Source organism: Cherax quadricarinatus, chromosome 46 (genome assembly GCF_038502225.1).
Source record: "Cherax quadricarinatus isolate ZL_2023a chromosome 46, ASM3850222v1, whole genome shotgun sequence".
NCBI classification, from domain to species: Eukaryota; Metazoa; Arthropoda; class Malacostraca; order Decapoda; family Parastacidae; genus Cherax; species Cherax quadricarinatus.
In genome coordinates, this window is record NC_091337.1 from 10,406,964 (window position 1) to 10,428,955 (window position 21,992).

General features: G+C 40.8%; 1 protein-coding gene across 3 annotated transcripts in view; it reads left to right on the forward strand.

Moving 5' to 3' along the window:
- Positions 1-5,570: 5,570 nt before the first annotated feature.
- Positions 5,571-21,992, forward strand: part of LOC128696743 (uncharacterized) — a 318,805-nt gene continuing 302,383 nt past the window's right edge. For 2 of the 3 annotated variants that reach the window (XM_070094497.1, XM_070094498.1), the window contains exons 1-2: positions 5,571-5,674; positions 8,035-8,243. In XM_070094497.1, the coding sequence (XP_069950598.1) occupies positions 5,600-5,674; positions 8,035-8,243 (284 nt within the window). In that variant the 5' untranslated portion in view covers positions 5,571-5,599. Of the gene's footprint in view, positions 5,675-8,034; positions 8,244-21,992 lie in introns of those variants that run through there. The other variant, XM_070094501.1, reaches the window with a different exon arrangement.

The window sequence follows — 21,992 nt, forward strand, 5'->3', positions numbered from 1 at the left end:
CAAGTCCGGCTGACCAGTTTCTCTGAATCCTTTCGCAAATGTTACAATGCTCGCACTCCAACAGCACGTCAAATCCTAAAAACCACTTGCCTCCGCTTACGTGTAACATGCTTACACAAGCCTGTTGGATGTACAAGCCCTTAGCACTCAAAAACCTCCTTTATTCCCTCTATCCTTTCCTAGGACGACCCTCGCCCCTCTTTCCCTCTACTCCTGATATATACGCCTGGTCAACTATTTTACTCCATTCTCTCATTCACGTCAACATCCCCTCATCAGCCATCTGAATAATACGTTTGGTAGCCCCCACACCTCATTTCCAAGCACTGAATTCTCTGCATAATAACACCACACAGTGCCTTTATGCACATCTCCACTAACTCCAGCTTCCTCTTCGCTGCATTTTAAACTTTTATCAGATTTCCCCGAGGGGAAACCTTTAAATGTTCCCCTGAATTTTTTTATTCTTTAAACTTTTTTATTTGATTTTGCTCAAACTCGAGAAACCGTCATAATGTCGGCTTCAAATTTTGAACGCTTGTGTAGAGTAACTAGGGTCAGATTCTAGGAACATTCGGCTTGTGCACGTGCACTGTGATCAAAGTTGTTGACTCCATTCTCAGCATCCTGAAATGGCTCTGATAACTTCCAAAACCCTTAGTGGCGTTTCATCAAACTTAAAAAAAAAAGTGATTCTAATTCTATGATAGAGGAGAGTGAAATTCAAGTGGATAAGTGTAAAAGTGGGAAATTTTAAATTCCTTTAAATCATGTTACAAATATTTGAGTCTACCTCTTTTGAATGGATTCAGTATTCAATGGCTCTAGCACTATTATTAGCTGAAGGTTCGTGGAGCAATTGATAAGTGCAGGTGCCCTCTGTTCATTTTTATATAGACCAATCCCGAAATTGGTTTGCATTGGTGTATCCTACTTAGAAAGTTGGCATTGTTTATGAAGAGTGGAGGCGCCATTTTTAATCTCGAAATGTTATAATAATATTTAACATCGTATAATTTGATGCTGGTGAGGGACTCTTGGTCCAAGAAACTGGACTAATCCTCCCATTCCTTGAATCGAATCTGAATGCTCCTCATTCCACAGGTGCAAATTTTATTGGATTCTGTTCAGTAATTAGAGAATGCTTTGTATGAATTATTATGTGAGAAATTACCTACATGAGATTTATAGGGTATTACCTGAATTATTACATGCAAGTTATTTGGGTGAGATAAGTGGGACTTAGAATAGGTCACAGAACTGTCACTCCCTTGATGCCCACTTCATCACTGCTCTCACAAAAAGATAGACCTAATATTAAATTAATAATTACAACATTAACCATTAATACCAATAATGGTAAATTATAAAATAATGTGAACTGTATAAGATTTAGCTTGCTTGGTGCACAGAATATAATTATTGTACATAAATTATAATAGTGTTATTAGAAAAGAAATTCGTATTACCATTTACTGTTTAATTACTGGATCACAATTTTATTTGTAACACACCCTAATGCTACCCCAATAGCTAGAGTTTACGATGGCCAATGTAAAACTACTATATGTTATGGGTAAGCATCACTTAGCAAAGTTGTGCTGCTGGGAAGGATCGGAGCCCTTGTAGCCGAATTGTAAGGACTTTCCACACTATTTATCCCAATTCTTCAGCGGGAATGTGTCAACAATTTCTAAATTATGGATTGAATTCAATATACACCAAATAAACTTCAATGACGCCTGATTACATTGCTTAATTAACAGACCAGTGTTCACTCATTCAGTTTCACTATGGCGTCCCCCCCCCCGTCCACTCACTCTGCGGCTGTTCCACACATCCCTTCACTTAAAATTTCTCGAAGGGTCCAAATAGCATCCCATTTTAATATGCAGTTATTATGTTATTCAAATTTACACATGCTGAATTTAGGAAAATTCAAAATTTTACACACCTCTTCTGGTTACCTTTAAATTTTTCGCGCTGTTTACCTGGAGAGGGTTTCGGGGGTCAACGCCCCCGGGGCCCGGTCTGAGACCAGGCCTCATGGTGGATCAGGGTTTGATCAACCAGGCTGTTACTGCTGGCCGCACGCAAGCTGAAGTAAGAACCACAGCCCGGCTGGTCAGGTACCGACTTCAGGTGCCTTTGTATGTACTGACTTTAGCTGTGGGAAGACATTACTTAGGAAAAGTGTAAGGCCATGGTAATGTAGGATAGCCTTGTGCTTCTGGACGGACAAATTGAAGGGGAGGATATTTATTTTTTTTTTGTGTCGAGTTACCTGATTCTATTAAATTTGTATAGTTTACCAGGGATATTTCATATTCCCACATTTATTTATATTTTCCTGTTTATAAATATAGCCATCTTGTTTAAACAGCCAGTCACGATATAATAATAGTAACATAATGGTTGTGACAGCATTTAATTAAAAAAAAGCGCTAAACCCGTTAGGATCGACTGCATTTTTTTTTTTTTTTTTTATTCGCCGGTATTCTCCCGGCCCGGGTCTTTTCCAAGTAGTGGTGACCCGGCCTTGGCTCCCTATCTGGGGAGTGTCTCGAGACTTAAGTCTCCCATGGGAGGAGGTACAAGTACCTCCTCATCTTTGGGACCAACTGTCCCCAGGCCTAGCCACATTCCCCGCCCTCACGGTGCTCGTAGGGAGAAGCTAGGCCTCTGGTCTGCCATCTGCCCCGCCCCAAAGGGGCTCGTGGGGATGGCAGTCTTGTGAGCTGCAGGTGGTAGCAAGCTCAGGCCTTTTTTTTGGACTGCATTTAAGAATACAACACTTTCCAATCCTCAAATGATGTCTAAACATGTAGTATTTGGAACTTATGGTGGCATAGTTGTTAAAGCCATTATATATTATTCTCGACTTTGTTTATCGAGGGGCATTTATTTGATAAATTTATTATTAAGCCCATTACCGAAAAGTTTAGGGTTGAAATATTAGAGGGATTTCGTATATTAATTTTTCGTTTGTTTAATGGTCATTATATGGCATATCCATTAAAGACAGGATTTTCAGAGAGGAGAGTATATAGAGTAAGGTGGGCAGGACAGTAAGAGTTTATTGAAAAAAACTTAGTGTAAATCAACGCTCTCTCTCAAGCGTTGTGTCAGGAAAATGGTAACTGACTGAAGGAGATTTTTTAAGTTTTCGAACTGTTGAAGGTACAGAGGCGTCCGCAAGTTTATACCTTTGAAAATCACAATGATTAGGTACCCTTCAAAAGATTATTCTTTATATTTACTGATGAGATGACAGTGCTGAATGTAAAGAATAACTGGGTAGAAAAACTAGAAAGTTCTATAGCTCGCAACGCACTTGGATAGAGAATATGACTAGCCGCGAATGATAGCACTGTGGATGATAGCAGCCATTATTTTCCAAATAGTTACAAAAATTTCACACACACACACACACACACACACACACACACACAGACCTGGACAGACTGGACACCTGGTCCAGCAACTGGCTTCTCGAATTTAATCCTGCCAAATGCAAAGTCATGAAGATCGGGGAAGGGCAAAGAAGACCGCAGACAGAGTATAGGCTAGGTGGCCAAAGACTGCAAACCTCACTCAAGGAGAAAGATCTTGGGGTGACCATAACACCGAACACGTCTCCGGAGGCACACATCAACCAGATTACTGCTGCGGCATATGGGCGACTGGCAAATCTGAGAATAGTGTTCCGATACCTTATTAAAGAATCGTTCCAGACACTGTACACTGTGTACGTCAGGCCCATACTGGAGTATGCAGCACCTGTTTGGAACCCACACTTGATCAAGCACGTCAAGAAATTAGAGAAAGTGCAAAGGTTTGCAACAAGGCTAGTTCCAGAGCTCAGGGAAATGTCCTACGAAGAAAGGTTAAGGGAAATCGGCCTGACGACACTGGAGGACAGAAGGGTTAGGGAAGACATGATTACAACTTACAAAAATACTGCGTGGGGTAGACAAAGTGGACAGAGACAGAATGTTCCAGAAAGAGGACACAGAAACAAGTGGTCACAATTGGAAGTTGAAGACTCAGATGAGTCAAAGGGATGTTAGGAGGTATTTTTTCAGTTATAGAGTAGTCAGGAAGTGGAATAGCCTAGCAAGTGAAGTAGTGGAGGCAGGAACCATACATAGCTTTAAGATGAGGTATGATAAAGCTCATGGAGCAGGGAGAGAGAGGACCTAGTAGCATTCAGTGAAGAAGCGGGGCCAGGAGCTGAGTCTCGACCCCTGCAACCACAAATAGGTGAGTACACACACACACACACGCACACTATATATATATATATATATATATATATATATATATATATATATATATATATATATATATATATATATATATATATATATATATATATATATATATATATATATATATATATATATATATATATATATATATGTCGTGCCGAATAGGCAGAACTTGCGATCTTGGCTTAAATAGCAACGCTCATCTTGCCATATAGGACAAGTGAAAATTTGTGTATGCAATAATTTCGCCAAAATCATTCTGAACCTAACGAAAAAAATATATTTGATTGTGTTTGTTTATTACTAAATTATTGTAATCGTATTTAAAATATATTTAGTTGGGTTAGGCTAAAATAAATTGCTCTTGTTATAATAAGGTTAGGTAAGTTTTCTAAGATTCTTTTGGTGCAAAGTTAAAAATTTTTACATTAACATTAATGAAAAAAATATATCTTTAAACGTATAAGAGAAAATTTCAGAAAGGACTTAATTTTAAATGAGTTCTTGCTAATTGACCAGTTTTACATATTCTGCACGACATATATATATATATATATATATATATATATATATATATATATATATATATATATATATATATATATATATATATATATATATATATATATATATATATATATATATATATATATATATATGTATATATATCCGATAAGATCACAGTAAACAGGTGATTTCAGAATATGCAAAACAACCACTGTGAAAGAATAGAGAAATTCCAAGCGCTTTCGTGGCTACTCACATTATCAAGGAACAATTGTTCCTTGATAATGTGAGTAGTCACGAAAGCGCTTGGAATTTCTCTATTCTTTCACAGTGGTTGTTTTGCATATATATATATATATATATATATATATATATATATATATATATATATATATATATATATATATATATATATATATATATATATATATATATATATATATATATATATATATATGAAAAAAATATGCTAAGACTTTCTTCTTTAACAGTTACGTCTGCCACAGTAATAACTTAATCCTGTGTCATAATTTATGCAAAAAAAAAACATTAAAAATATAATTAACGGCAGACTCTCACGCAAGAGTGTACGCACGCACTCCCATGCAACACAGAACCTGCCGTCAATCAGCAGTAGTTAATAAATTACACCTCTAATCATTGACAGTTCTTCAAGTGTAGCAGCAATAGCAGGAGGAGAGATCATAAACCACGTCCTGAAAACTAAGGGATACATTAAGTAAATATCTGAGAGATTATAAGCGGCACTTTCAATATTGCAACGCTAGGAGTGGGGTTGGCAGGTTGGTTATACAAGCAAGATGACGGGTCTCATGGGCCGCAGTCTCTTCAAAACCAGCGTGAGGTTAACCCCTGGCACTCCACTCAAGGAGAAGGTAAAGCACTCGACCAGTGTTTTGTGTTTTTACTTTGTCAGAGTATCTATGCTGAGAAGGATATATATTTTAGGGTTTATATACTGAGTGGTGTATATCTTAGGTTTTGCACTGGTAGTTGTATATTTTAGGATATATACTGATAGGTATGTATTTGTATATACACTAGTATATCTTGCCATATATACACAGGTGTATATATGTATTTGTAAATGTGCATCTCTTAGTGTACATTCACTTATAAGTGTATGCAGTAGGTTTTAGGTTATATACACAATCGTACATCTCGGTATATATACCTAGAGGTACATATATGAATTATACCATGAGTAATGTATATATGTGTATAAACACTTGAGTCGACTTTATATTTTATAAATTGAAGTGTTCTTGATGCTAGTTTATAGATGAACAACGACTTCAATGACCCCTGTCTAATGTGTTTTAAACCTAATAAATTAGGTCGAAAAATTAAAACTAAAGAGGCAACATGTAAGGCAGTTCTTCCCCTCCTTCAGGGAAAGGTTTCATGATGCCGGTAAGGGGACTCTTGATCCAAGGAAATAGACCTGAGTTCTCCCTTCATTAGATCGATATATCCAAACATAATTACCTCTCATTACTACCCCAGGCGCTCTACGACCCCCTACGATTTTATTATAACGAACCATCCTTTTAAAATTATATAACTACAAGAGGTAAGTGACTGATGCTCGTAGTTATTGAAGAGTGGACTTGTAAGAAGCCACATACTATAATTAAAATAATGTAAACATTTGCAAAAAGTATGTTTTATAACTGGCAAAAAAAAAGTTGAAATTAGTTTAAATGAGTTGTTACATTTAGATCAAGTAATATAAGAGATAACGTGGCTATGAACCAGACAGGTAGCAAACACAATCTTCCTTGTCTCAACGATATACATGTGGTCAATAGTTGGGATTCAGTAACCCAGCGAGACTTAACCTACTCCTCATCTTGCATAAGGAAGACTTCCTCTCAAGGAGGGGAGCGGTTACCTTGATGCTGGTGAAGGGATTTTGATTCAAGTAATCAGATCCACCCTCCCCTTGGATCAGACTTGATTACCTCCCATTCCAAGGCGCTGTATGACCCCTACGAGGTTACCGCTTCCTAATGATTGTAATAATAATAAGAACAAGAACAAAATAGAACGTAAGAGAATCCATTTCATATACAGTACTCGGTATCTTTCTTCCAGTCAGTGGACAGTTTGTCTTTACAAGAACTATTGAACTGTTATAGAAGTCCGTTTCCCCTGCTGGTGAGGAGCTCTTGATCCAATTAATTTGGCGTGCCCTTTCCTTCCCAGGATCAAGCCTCATTACCCCTTATTCCACAGGCGCTGTATAACCCCTACAGGCTTAGCTCTTCTAAATATAACAAGCGGGTTACCTTTGACCGCTATAAAGGCGTTTATTATATATCTGCAACTATCGTTACCTGATTTACTTTATAATTTGTAATCATTCCCGTAATTATGCCTGTGGCCCCGGATAAACCTGTTGTCTAGACCATTATGACTTGACAGTGGTTCAGGGAGGATCAAAATATCATCATAAGGCTCCTTGCCTAAATGCGGGTTTTGGTGAAATGCGTTTTTAAAAACTATATCGAGTGGTAGACTATTGTATACAGCTGTAGTCTGCCATTCTGAGGATAATTTCTCAATGTTTTCTTTGGGATTAGGGTAAAAAAAAAATACTTTTTACACCACATAACTTTTTCACCGAGGCAAGAATGCTTTAATCCCTAAAATAGGGATTTAAGTAAACTGTCAGGAAGTATACCCTTAGATACACCTCTTGATGTGCCTATGTGTCCCAAGATAAAATAAGCCGTGTTCATAATGTCTACAATAATTTTGCAGACAGTAGTATATTTTTTTTACAGTCTTTCTGAAAACATAAATGTCATAGGCATTGAACATAGGATTACCTATCGAAATGAAATTGTGCGACTCTATTATGGCCCCTTGTAAATCTTAATTTGTCATCTTCATGAAACAGTGCCTCTTGTGATCTGGAAATGTTTCATTCTTTTCCCGACCGCTGGTATTATGCCACTTTCTCTGTTCTTGTTCGTAGCTCATTCTCCGGTATATTGTTTTAAAGCTTACCAACTAAAGAACATCATTAGGCTGCCTGTCACCTGAGTTCATCAGCTAAGATTACCTTAATGCTTACAGTAAGGATTACAGTATACTCTTAGTGTAAATACACAGATATACACTTTATACACCTCGTGGTGTATATACTCATTTGTGGTACTTTTTTTTTTTTGGGGGGGGGGGGGATTTTTGGGACATAGGTAACACCCAGATTTCCAACACCTTTCAGAAGTTTCATGACAAGTTGTTGGTGATGGCTTCGACGAGAAGCTGGGGCCCCCCACACCGTGTGCTGGGGGTCAGCCTGCTGTTGCTGCTTCTGTTGGTGTTCCTCCTACTGGGCACTGGCACAGAAGCCGTACGGAAACGAAACGGGAAGAAAAAACCAAAGCTAGCTAGCTGCCTCCAGGTAGAGGCATTCAAGAAGAAGCTGAAAGGGTGAGTACCCTTTACTGCCATCCTTGTTCTTTAATTAATGCAACATCTAACCGATCCTCGTATAGATTATATTTGTGTTTTTTTTTTTTTACTTCGACTCGAGAACATCGGTACATATTTAATTCCGTGTTTCCAGCCAACTGTAGAAAAACTTTCTGTTTACCGTAGAAATATTTCCTACCAACGCTAGAAAAACTTCCTGTCTACTTTATCAAAACTTCCTGCCTACTTTAGAAAAACCTCTCGACTTTAGAAAAATTCCTTGCATACATTAAGAATATTAAACTATTCTTATCTTCCGAGGGGAAACTATGAAAACGGTGGAATGAGCTGTCATGAAAAAAAATTCCACTAAATATTTGTGTTCTGATTTATGCCGTGAGGGATGTGCAACTTCCAAATATAATCACTTAATTTTTAGGTTGTTCTGTCAGTTTACTTGTGGCTGGCTCCGAGGGTTCTCTGTCATCGCAGACAATGCTGCAGTTGGTTCTGGGAACTGGCCACGGATATATCGAACTGAGAAATGCCAGGACATGAAAATGTGAGTTGTTATTTTTTAATGGGATGGAAAACCTAGCCCCAGTAAGCACAGGCAGGCTATCCATTGCCTAATCGCTGATAAAGACCCTGTTTATGATTTCTGCAGACACTCCTTTGCACATCTTTTCAAATTCCTTCACCGGTTTTTGCACTTCAGTTTTGGGTCTAGAAATTGGTATAAACCTTGGTATTTGATACTGACAAGTGGTTGAAAAAGACATGTGAACCAACACTAGGATATTTATTAGAAAATGTTCCGGTTCTGGGACCTTGATTAAAGTCCCAGAACCAAAACGTTTTCCTAATATTTGTTCGCGTGTTTTTTTAAACCAATCTAGAAATTGCACTGTCATCTGCAAATAACAATAGTAACAACTCCCTATTCATATTGGTTTAGTATCTTCGAAGACGCACTGCTGCCAGTTACCTTCTTCCTCCTTGCTTCATACATCCCCAGTGACTGAGATTAAATGTTAAGCGCGCGCACTGATCACGCTAAGTTTTTATATAATATCTATCTGGAGGTCGTTCCGGGGGTCAACGCTCCCGCGGCCCAGCCCTTGGTAAATATCCTAACATTAACATTACAAAATGTCTGGAATATCCATATTATCAGGAGTAATTTTTCTAATGTCATCAGATGTCCATAAACCACACGGAAATGTCTTTCTGTCACTTGTTATCTACATCTCATTTGGAATTATTATTATTATTATATTCAAGTGGAGGAGTTAAATCCGCAGTGGTCATAAAGTTGTTTGGAAATGAGTAGGATGGGGCAATCAGGTTTGATCCCAGAAGGGAAGGGTAGCGCCAGTTCCTTGAGTCAAATTAAGTCGCTCCCTCTGGTGGGATCTCGTTGGAAAATTTCTTGATGTCTACAGAAATGACGTTCGTAAGGAGTTCTAAGGTTGCACGTAATAAGCATTTAGGTTATGTTCAGTATGATGCGCCACGTGACCATGAGCAAGAAAATGGAATGCACTTAGTTGAGGGTGTCTGGCTTCTTGTCCACGCGCGCTCCAGACAAGTCTGCAGCCAACGGCGCCTTCCAGACGACTCTCTCCTCTGTTACATCTTAGGGCACTACTTGGTGCTGATACTTTGTTCTTTTATGTGGTAGAAAACCTATCAACCAAGGGAAGGGAAGTTGAGTCCCATAGTGTGTACCTGGAGGAAGGAATGGAGGGAAGGATTGTGCACTTAATGAGGGTGCGTGCATAGAGGGGGAGGAAGAAAGGGAGGGAGGGAGGCTGAGCACTATAGTGTGTACAGGGAGGGAGGGAGTATAGTGAGGACATATAAGGAGACACCAAGACTTGTTGTGATGCTCACCTCCCAGAACCTGCTCTTACTTGCACTTCACAACACTCCTCTTGCCTCTTCTTTTATCTAAAACTCCCTTTTCCTCCAAAAATATTGATTTTTCCTTTTCCTTCATCTTCTTGGCTTCTTACTTTCTTCCAATCTCGGTCCCAGCTTCCTTTCTTACTTTCTTCCTCTCCCTTCTCTAAATCCAACTTTATGTCATTCTATCTTCGCCATATCAGTCTCCTCTCTATTTCCTTCAACTGTGCTCGTCTTCACTACTTCCTCAACCCGTCCTTTAACTAACATTTTTCCTCCCTTTCTCATCTTCTCCGGTCTTCCTTCTCTTCTTCCTTCATTGCTCCCTCGCTTCCTCCTATTTCTCTTGCCCTAGTAAGGAGATAAATGTAATTGGCTGGAGCATTGACTAGGAGGGTCTGGAGACATGCATTACTCAATGCTTGCTTCTAAGAGCATTCATATTGCCTTCTGTGTACTGTAGTGCCTCTTGCTGCCTGTCTAATTTACATACTGCCTCTCTCTTACTGTCTGTCCCACTCACTGTCTGCCTCACTCACTGTCTGCCTCACTCACTGTCTGCCTCACTCACTGTCTGCCTCACACACTGCCTATTCCCTCACCGCCGGTCTCTTCACTTTGCCAGTAAAGGTAATGTGCTAGAAGGGCTTGTGTTTGGGTTGTAAATAAAAATGACACATGTAATTATCAAAACATTTATTGAGGAAACGTTTCGCCCACCAGGGGCTTCTTCTGTCTTTTCACGTATTTTTTCACATACTTGTCGGTGTTAATCACCAAATTTGACGCCATTTTTGAGTTGTCACCCCGTAGACTTTTTATATAAAGATTATTTTCTTAAAGAGGGTTTTTAGGCTCCCTGCCCACCCTTCTCACCCTCTTCTCTTACTGAGTCCCACAGTAGGGGTGTGCCAGAGTATTGGTATGGATGGGTATCGACTAATTTTGATGGTATCAGTATCGGCCTAGTATGGATGGGTATCGACTAATTTTGATGGTATCAGTATCGGCCTAAAATTAAGAATCGGTATCGACAAAAGTTTTGGTATTGTTTCATCATTCTCCCAGTCTCTTATATCTACAGAATCTTTCCCGTCTCCCTGACTTTCACCAGGAAAAATTCTGCGTAGGGAAAATATAAAAACAAGCGATCTGAGCATCCTTGTACTGACAAATTGAGCCAATAAAGCATCGAGAAGAAAAGTTCGAACGCTGAATGAGTAGACTCATTAATTGAGGATTGTTTTGGTGTCTCAGCGTATAATTAACCGTGTGATTATCTAGGTTCTGATGCCGAAAAAAATTACTTCGTTAATGTAATGGGTTAATTTTACCGCCTTCCGTGCTTACCTTGCAATGAATTAAAAAAAAAAGTTAAAAAAAAAAAGAATATTTTTATCAAGATAGAAGACGAGTTGTTTAAAACGAACCAAATAGAGAGTTAACAGTTCGACTTTCCCTTCCTTTTTCTTTTTTTTATCCCAACGATAGAGCTGGTATTTGTGGTTTATGGTCATAATAGGCTTGAGATGGACTTGTTTAGTATGGGCCAATAGGCCTGCTTCAGTGTTCCTCCTTTCTTTTGTTCTTATGAGTACAGTAAGCAGAGTGTTGCGAATGTATCCAAAGCGTCCAGAGGATGAAAGCCCCGAAAATACGAACCACACTGTCGCACTGCACTTACTATACTGCACTACCTGTCTAATATGATCACTGTCACTCCCGTCACTTCCACTCACTGCCTCGCTCTCTGCCTCACTAACTGGTTCACTTGCTCCACTCACTTGCTCTCTTTTATTTACTGTCTATTGTTTTGTTGGGTAAGTGTGTTGAGTGTTTAACTTGATAAATGTGCCTTGGATTTAGAGTGATAACAGGGATATTTGCTCGCTTACACACACACACACACACACACACACACACACACACACACACACACACACACACACACACACACACACACACACACACACACACACACACGAATATGCACAGATAAGAAGGGAGGCTCAGCGACAATATGAAAATGACATAGCATCGAAAGTCAAGTCTGACCCGAAGCTGTTGTATAGCCACATCAGGAGGAAAACAGTCAAGGACCAGGTAATCAGACTGAGGAAGGGTGATGGGGAGCTCACAAGAAACGACCGAGAGGTATGTGAGGAGCTCAACACGAGATTTAAAGAAGTATTTACAGTGGAAACCAGTAGGACTCCAGGAAATCAGAACAGGGGGGTACACCAGCAAGTGCTGGATGAGGTACACATAACCAAGGAGGAGGTGAAGAAGCTGCTATGTGAACTTGACACCTCAAAGGTGGTGGGACCAGACAACATCTCTCCGTGGGTCCTTAGAGAGGGAGCAGAGATGCTGTGTGTGCCATTAACAAAGATTTTCAACACATCCATTGAATCTGGGCAACTCCATGAGGTATGGAAGATGGCAAATGTAGTCCCAATTTTTAAAAAGGGAGACAGACATGAGGCACTAAACTACAGACTTGTATCACTAACGTGTATACTACTTCTAACACTCCCACTACTTCTAACACTCCCTCTACTTCTAACACATTCTTTCTGCTACTACTACTGCTACTACTACTATTACTACTACCATTACATATGCTTCTTATGCTCTGGGTGATCCCCGGTCAGCCAGTCTTCTCATAGTCTTTCCTTAACTTAGATGCAAAGTCATGGAGAAGATCATCAGGAGGAGAGTGGTGGAGCACCTGGAAAGAAACAAGTGTATAATTGACAACCAGCACGGTTTCAGAGAAGGGAAATCCTGTGTCACAAACCTACTGGAATTTTATGACAAGGTGACAGAAGTAAGACAAGAGAGAGAGGGGTGGATCGACTGCATTTTTTTGGACTGCAAGAAGGCCTTCGACACAGTTCCTCACAAGAGGTTACTGCAAAAGCTAGAGGATCAGGCACACATAACAGGAAAGGCACTGCAATGGATCAGGGAATACTTGTCAGGAAGACAGCAGCGAGTCATGGTACGTGGCGAGGTGTCAGAGTGGGCACCTGTGACCAGCGGGGTCCCACAGGGGTCAGTCCTAGGACCAGTGCTGTTTCTGGTATTTGTGAACGACATGACGGAAGGAATAGAATCCGAAGTGTCCCTGTTTGCAGATGACGTGAAGTTGATGAGAAGAATTCATTCGATCAAAGACCAGGCAGAACTACAAAGGAATCTGGACAGGCTGCAGACCTGGTCCAGCAATTGGCTACTGGAGTTCAACCCCACCAAGTGCAAAGTCATGAAGATTGGGGAAGGGCAAAGAAGACCGCAGACAGAGTACAGTCTAGGGGGCCGGAGACTACAAACCTCACTCAAGGAAAAAGATCTTGGGGTGAGTATAACACCAGGCACATCATCTGAAGCGCACATCAACCAAATAACTGCTGCAGCATATGGGCGCCTAGCGAACCTCAGAACAGCATTCCGACATCTTAATAAGGAATCGTTCAGGACCCTGTACACCGTGTACGTTAGGCCCATATTGGAGTATGCGGCACCAGTTTGGAACCCACACCTAGCCAAGCACGTAAAGAAACTAGAGAAAGTGCAAAGGTTTGCAACAAGACTAGTCCCAGAGCTAAGAGGTATGTCCTACGAGGAGAGGTTAAGGGAGATCAACCTGACGACACTGGAGGACAGGAGAGATAGGGGGGACATGATAGCGACATACAAAATACTGAGAGGAATTGACAAGGTGAACAAAGACAGGATGTTCCAGAGATGGGACACAGCAACAAGGGGACACAGTTGGAAGTTGAAGACACAGATGAATCACAGGGATGTTAGGAAGTATTTCTTCAGCCACAGAGTAGTCAGGAAGTGGAATAGTTTGGGAAGCGATGTAGTGGAGGCAGAATCCATACATAGCTTTAAGCAGAGGTATGATAAAGCTCACAGTTCAGGGAGAGTGACCTAGTAGCGACCAGTGAAGAGGCGGGGGCCAGGAGCTTGGACTCGACCCCTACAACCTCAACTAGGTGAGTACACCCCCCCCCCTCTCTCCCAACACCTCTGCTGCAGAGTACAACATAATGTTACAGCTGCTTCATGTTCGTCGATAAGGGTAGCTGTGGGATCAGTCATAACCGACAAGGGACGCAACAAGCACCCCTTCATCGCAGGTCACGGCTCGTGGCTACTGCAAGGTCAACTGTTGTGTGACCTTGTTCTGTGTCTCCTTGGTGATGCTGCGTCTGCTTGGGGATGCTGCTGCTTTGTGTTGCCGTTTCTGCTGCTGATGATGATGCTGTATCTGCTTGGTATTGGTGCTTCTCCTGCTTTTACTTATTGTTGCTGTTTCTGCTGCTGCTGATGTTGGTGTTGCTGGTGGTTCTGCTGCTAAATCTATTTAGTGATGTTGCTTCTGTTGTTGCTGTTATAGCTTTGTGCTGCTATCAATACAGTGGACTCATGGAAATGCAGTTAGACCACATGAGGTCAGTTGAGAGGGGTTCGTTTGCCTTCATTTGAAGTTTCAGGAGGAGAGCTATACTGATGGTGTCCTGTCTTCAGTGTTCGTAGTTACAGCAGCAGAGTTATGTTAGTTATGTAGAGTCTTCAGTGCTTGTAGTTACAGCGGCAGTGTTATGTTGATGGTGCCCCGTCTTCAGGGTTAATAATTGCAGCAGCAGAGTTTTGTTGATGGTGACCCGTCTTCAGTGTTTGTAGTTACAGCAGCAGAGTTATGTTAGTGGTGTCCTGTCTTCAGTATTTGTAGTTACAGCAGCAGAGTTATGTTGGTGGTGACCCGTCGTCAGCGTTTGTAGTTACATCAGCAGGATTATGCTGGTGGTGACTCGTCTTCAGTGTTTATAGTTACAGCAGCAGAGTTATGCTGGTGTTGTCCTGTCTTCAGTGTTTGTAGCTACAGCAACAGAGTTATGCTGGTGGTGTCCTGTCTCCAGTGTTTGTAGCTACAGCAACAGAGTTATGCTGGTGGTGTCCTGTCTCCAGTGTTTGTAGTTACAGCAGCAGAGTTAGGCTGGTGGTGTCCTGTCTCCAGTGTTTGTAGTTACAGCAGCAGAGTTAGGCTGGTGGTGTCCTGTCTTCAGTGTTTGTAGTTACAACAACAGAGTTATGCTGGTGTCCTGTGCTTAATTTGGCATATAGTTGTTTTAAATTTCTACCATTTGTAACACGGTGTTTCCTCCCCGATCCCATTCCAGAGACTTGTTTAAAATTTCCAGAGGCTGTAATACAACAACTTTTCCGATCTCATAGTGAAGAACCACTTTCTAGTATCTGTTCTATACCTTTTCATTCCCTAATTTACAACCGTGACATCTTGTTCTACTTGATGGAGCTATAAGGTCATTCATACATTCTCTTATACTTTCATGACCTTACTTGTGGTGATCATTTATCCATTTTTCCCCATTTCCCAACGAAGTAATTTTTTTTTCAGTGTTTCAAGTCTTCATAGATCATTTCTCTTATTTCTCGGATTCATTATCAAGTTTATTAAACTTTTTATATTGTGTCTGTATGCTTTTCTTGTGTGTGGGGGGGGGCAAAATTACCGCTATATATATAACAGTTTTGGTCTAACGTTTGTTGGTAACTGTTTTTAGCGTTTAATAATCCATATCTCTAAAGTGAAGAATAAAAGTAAAACTACCGTAGCCGAAACGATTCACAACTCAACGACGAAATAAAAATGAATACTCAACAGTGTTTCTGTCCGCTCTGGACTATTATCATATCGGGAGTGAGACAATAAGGGAAAGAAGTCAAGGTCACGTTGGTTCATGTGTGTTATGACAATGAAAATATTTGACGATGTACTTGGAGAGGCAAGCATCTGTAGAGATAAAGCCGGGACTAAGATCTATATTATGGATGTTGTTTATGAGGGCCATTTCAGCCAGTAGACATTTGTGAAGCCTCAAAAAAGACATACTTTCAGAAGTGGACCAGTTTATGGGATAACTATGGTTCCTAACGTGACAGATGAGAGCATTGTTGGCGGCAGACAAGCGAAAGCATCGTTAATGTTCTTTAAATCTACTGGAAAGAGAGCGGCCAGCTTCACCAGTAGTGGAGAGGGCAAGAGGAGCACTTGAAGTTTTGGCGATAATTTCGAAGTCACTTAGACTACCAGCACCAGCGAACCAGCGGTCGCTTCTGCTATGGCTAGCAACAGTCACCATCCAGATCCCTAAACCGATTATGTATCCTTGTAATCTTTTAACTACCGCCCACTGGATAGGTATGGGGGCGCTTAATAAGCAATCTAACTATACCATGTTCGCAAGTGTAATTATTCACATTAGCTTGCAGCACCCCTGCCACAGGAGCGGCACCACTGAACAGGTTGGCTTATGTCAGAAATTATTGTGAAATTATTATGAAGTTTGTTAGTATAGCATTTGAGTCTCACTGCTGTATTTGTGGCCTGGTGAAGAGCTATTGTTTATGTAGGAAAGAAGGGGCATGTTATCCAGTAAGTGGGTCATAGACAAGGATGTATGATGTTGTAGTGGTTGTTAATGTGTTTACATTTGGGACTGTAAGAAAAGTGAATGCTAGAAAGCTATAAGAGGCATAGTACGAGTGTCTGTTTTTCTCATTAAATATATAATGAGGCAATCAGAAAAAGGCTCACTGTAGTGATTGGCGGAATATCCTGCAAATTAGGAATGTGAAACAATCATAAAACACAGGCTTTTTGCCCTAAATATTTAGAGCGAAACGTCGTCTAATAAAAAGGCTCATTCTGCTTGAAGGCTTACTGTGCCTTGGTGTGACAATGAGGTCAGTGCTGGAGTGAGTGTAGCGAGGCTGGCACAGTAGCACTGAAGTGGACGGAAGTGCCAATGTAGTAATGCTCAGAGAAGTGGGAGACTCTTCACTACACTCACGCTATGTAAGACACTCACTGTCTCGAGGATTAAATTTTTGCCTTCATAACCTCAGGGATCCAGCTGTAGGTATTGACTTAGCTTGCATGTGGGTCTCTCTCTCTCTCTCTCTCTCTCTCTCTCTCTCTCTCTCTCTCTCTCTCTCTCTCTCTCTCTCTCTCTCTCTCTCTCTCTCTCTCTCTCTCTCTCTCTCTCTCTCTCTCTCTCTCTGTTGCAGATTTCGTAGTCATAGGCTTTTTCTTAAATGCCCATAGGACTTGCAGCCGTGACTTTCAGATTAACAAACTTGCATAGAAAATACGTTTCAGTCCGAATTGAACCATTAACTAGTCACACACAAGCACTGTTGCACTACTACTACTACTACTACTACTACTACTACTACTACTACTACTACTACTACTACTACTACTACTACTACTACTACTACTACTACCACCACCACTACCACTACCTTTACCACTACTACTATTATACTACTACCCCCTCTCGTTCTGCTACTCTTGGCCCCGCCCTCCTCTCATATATATACTGGCTCGGTTCCCATCGCGCTATGTGCGGGTCATTTGTGTACTTATTGTTATTCCCGAGCTCAGGTTGATTTCAATATGTGTGTGAAACCCCTCCTGCGTGATTGAATGTAATAAGGAAGCAATAGCCAGCTTTTGTTCCCGCTATGTGACTATCATATACTATAGAATAAGATAGCAGTACACTTTTGATGTTTCCAATTTGCTAGAAAAAAAATCCATTACCACTACCAGAGCAGTAGCACCACCAAGAAGTCATTTACACCCAACACTACCTTACTTCACCCCCTCACGTCATCAGCAGTCATCATCACTCCAATGCAACACAGCCCTTACTCCCTCCTCCTCTCCACTCTGCCTCATCTACCACCTCAAGCACTCACCCAAGGCAGACCTCAGGGCAGACCTGAAGGGCCCCTTTAACGCTAGTACGAAAGGGAGCCCTGGATAAGTCAAATTTTATCGTCTTGTGATCAAGGTTTTCATTATTCACTTCTAATGGCCTGTGAACGTTATCTTTCTGTGAGTAACTTTCCTCCACTAGATTTGTTTATAGTTTGTCACATCTGTTTTATTGTTAAAGACATCTAGGTGAGTAAAATGGAAAGCGTGTTTGTTTAGCGCTGAATGACCCACATGGGTTTACCACTTAACATGAGTAATAATAATAATTGTTGTTAAATATAGTAGTAGTGTGATATACCTAGCTTAGGCTGTGTTGACAACATTTGAGATAAGAATCTGAGAATAGAGAAACATTGCAGTAGACTTACCGGGCCATGCTAGGCAGGTCTTACTCAAGTCTAACCACTTGCACTCAAACTTAGATGGCTCAGTGGTAGCGACTTCGGCTCATAACCGAAAGACCCGGGTTCGATCCTTTGACGAGTGGACAAGTTTCCTTACACCTATGGCCCTCGTTCATCTAGTCGTAAACAGGTACCTAGGCGCTAGCCGATTACAGTGGTCGTATCCAGGAGAAAAGGACTGAAAGACTCCAATGAAAATAGCATAAAAATGAAGGAGCACTGCAGTAGGTCTACTGGCCCGTGTCTGCCTACTACCGTGATCTACACTTCTTATCACACCATGACACACTTATCAAGAGATGAGTCACTACAGGGTTTTGAGAGCTTATACAATTTCGAGTCATGTCTTCATCAAAAAAGAATTTGGTTATATACATAGGACTTTTTCCAAGCTACAGCACCCAGCACATTTCATCAACGACTGCAGGAGAAAGGCTATTAAGAATTTCCACACCACTATATAAAGACAATCTCCAGATAGGTACATTATTTTCCCGGTTGGACAGACTTCAGAGAACATGCTAAAGGACGCACATAGCCAGCTTAATTTCCAACACCATTAAGAACCTGCTAGTAAAGGACGTACAACACAATGAATCCAACACTGATATCTACACCATGCCATGTTGGGGATGTGATCAACTATACGTGAAGGAAACATCTAGGAGCCTTAAACATCACATCGGTGAACATAAATACGCTTGTCACATGAACGATTGAGTCAGCATCTGCACCGTATACTGCAATACCCTCAAACATTTTATGAACCTCCATCTCAAAATACAGGCAGTTATATGATCTCTGAAATATCAAACATAGCCTACATAGCCATGACTTAGCTCCACCCTCCAGCCCGTGCAGCAACTGACCCGACCTATAATTAAATATACAGTGATTTCCATTCTCTGTATTGAAATGATGAAGCCCCTGCTCTCTGGTGGGCGGTAAGTTCTTTTAATGCATATCCTAGTACAGCAAATGTCTTTCTCGGTTTTTATACATTTATACGTAAAAAAATAAACCCAATTTTAGGGATTAACGCATTTAATAATGTTAGTGCCAAGGTGAGCTGCAACCCTAATGATGACCCACGTGCAATCGAAAGACTTTAAATCTAGGAAATTAACATACTGCTGTCATAACTCCGAGTTAAAGCTCTGACGGAGTTACACACATGATGGATTTGGCCAATTATGGTTTGGTTCGAAAAACATAATTAGACGAGTGGTGGAGGTGATGGGAGATAAGGATTAAGGAGCGACCTCAACAGCTGTTCGCTTGTTGGTCGGCGGTGATTACAGAATACAAATGACAAGAGGTGCAAAGAGTGACAAGCTAAGCGGTTATCACCAACGCTGGGCTAATATTAACTGAGGCATTCTTTTAGGGTGAAATATTAGACCAGTTCCAGCAGCAGGTTCCTTCAAGGGAAGCGTCCTTGCTTCAAGGAATTGAGGCCACCTTCACCTTCCTTGAATCAGATTTGATTGTCTTTCATTCCCCAGGTTAGGTGCTGCATGAACTCTTATAGGTTTAGCGCTTCCTCATGAATATAATAATAATAATAATAATTATTATTATTATAATAATATTGTAGCAGCAGGTGGTTGGAGATTAAGCATGAGTTAGACCTAATAATTCAGGGGAAGCGTTAAACCCGTAGGAGTTATACAGCACCTGGGAAATGGGAGGTAATCAGTACACACATAACCCACATATAGGAGACCATAACTTATGACGACGTTTCTATCCGACTTTGACTATTAACTAGTCACACAGAGGACTAGTTAATGGGCCAAGTTGGACCGAAACATTGTCAGAAGTGTCTCCTATATGCAGGTTATTTGTGTATTGCTCCAGTCACGGTATTTTTCCTTCTATTTTTTTTATTCTTTGGGAGGAAATGAGCCAAATGAAGGGTAGCTCTAATTCCTTGGATCAAGAGCTCTTCACTAGCATCAAGCCTTGCTTATTTCGAGCAGGTGACTCGTAACTCATCGGTAGAGTTTGGCTCACAAATGAAATGACCCAGGGTCCATTCTTGGACTAGGCAGGAGGTAAGGCCTAGTCTTTTTGCCTCCGCTGCCCTTGCTCATCTAGCACGGAACTGGTACGTACGAGTTAGCGTGAAGTTGTAGGAAATAAGTCCAAAGAACGTACTCTGGTGTAGAGGCTCCGGGTGGTCCAAGCGATCAGGCTTGGTGTGGTGTTGTCGACCAGATCTGGTGTGGTGTTGTCGGCCAGATCTGGTGTGGTGTTGTCGACCAGATCTGGCGTGGTGTTGTCGACCAGATCTGGTGTTATCTTGTCGACCAGATCTGGTGTTATCTTGTCGACAAGATCTGGTGTTATCTTGTCGACAAGATCTGGTGTTGTCTTGTCAACCAGATCTGGTGTTGTCGACCAGATCTGGTGTGGTGTTGTCAACCAGATCTGGTGTTTTCTTGTCGACCAGATCTGGTGTGGTGTTGTCGACCAGATCCGGTGTGGCGTTGTCGACCAGATCTGGTGTTGTCTTGTCGACCAGATCTGGTGTTGTCTTGTCGACCAGATCTGGTGTGTTGTTACCCAGATCTGGTGTGGTGTTGTCGACCAGATCTGGTGTTGTCTTGTCGACCAGATCTGGTGTGGTGTTAACCAGATCTGGTATGATCTTGTCGACCAGATCTGGTGTTGTCTTGTCGACCAGATCTGGTATTGTCTTGTCGACCAGATCTGGTGTGGTGGTGTTAACCAGATCTGGTATGATCTTGTCGACCAGATCTGGTGTGGTCTTCTCTACCAGGCCAGGGGGTAGCCTTGACAACCAGTGCTGTTGCGGTCTTGACGACCAGGTCAGGTGTGGTCATGATAACCAGATCTGACGTGGTCTTTGTTACCAAGACTGTGGTGCATACCAAGGATGTCTTATCTTCCTCCCTCTCCTCTTATTGCTCATTTCCATATGAAGGTACATAATGTATTCTTGCACTGATATTATGACTACATTGGTCACCAGAAGAAAATAATTATATATACAGTGGGGTATACTATAACGAACGGTTTATATAAAGAATATTTACATAACGAACGGTAATTCTATTGTCTGCCTCCTGTCGTTCGTGCTGAACAATACTAAGCTATGATAATGTACAGTATTTTTTAATATTTTTTGTACTAATTTATTATTTTTTATTACAAACATTAATTATATTCTTTATTTTAGGAGTTTAAATGCACATTTATGTGCTGTTTTTACAATTTTATATATTTTTTATTGTTAAGTGGTTATATTTGGGGATCTGGAACGGATTACCCTTAAAACGAACGAATGGTATAACGAACGAGGTTCTAGAACCATTTAGATTCGTTATATCATATCCCACTGTACTTAATTTTTGTACTATTAATTGGTTGTGCCATATTTTAATTTTGTTATTTAATAATATATATATCTCATGATTTTAGAAAGAACTTAACCGAATTAGCTCATTCATCAAGGATCGCTTGTCGAAGACTTAAAGATGTATTAGTTTTTTGATATATCTTCGCGAAAATCATTATTCGTGTTACGAAAATAATATATTTAATTGATGATAACTTAAATTAGGCTAACTATGCCTGTTTTAGGCAGTGTAAATATAGTTTGAG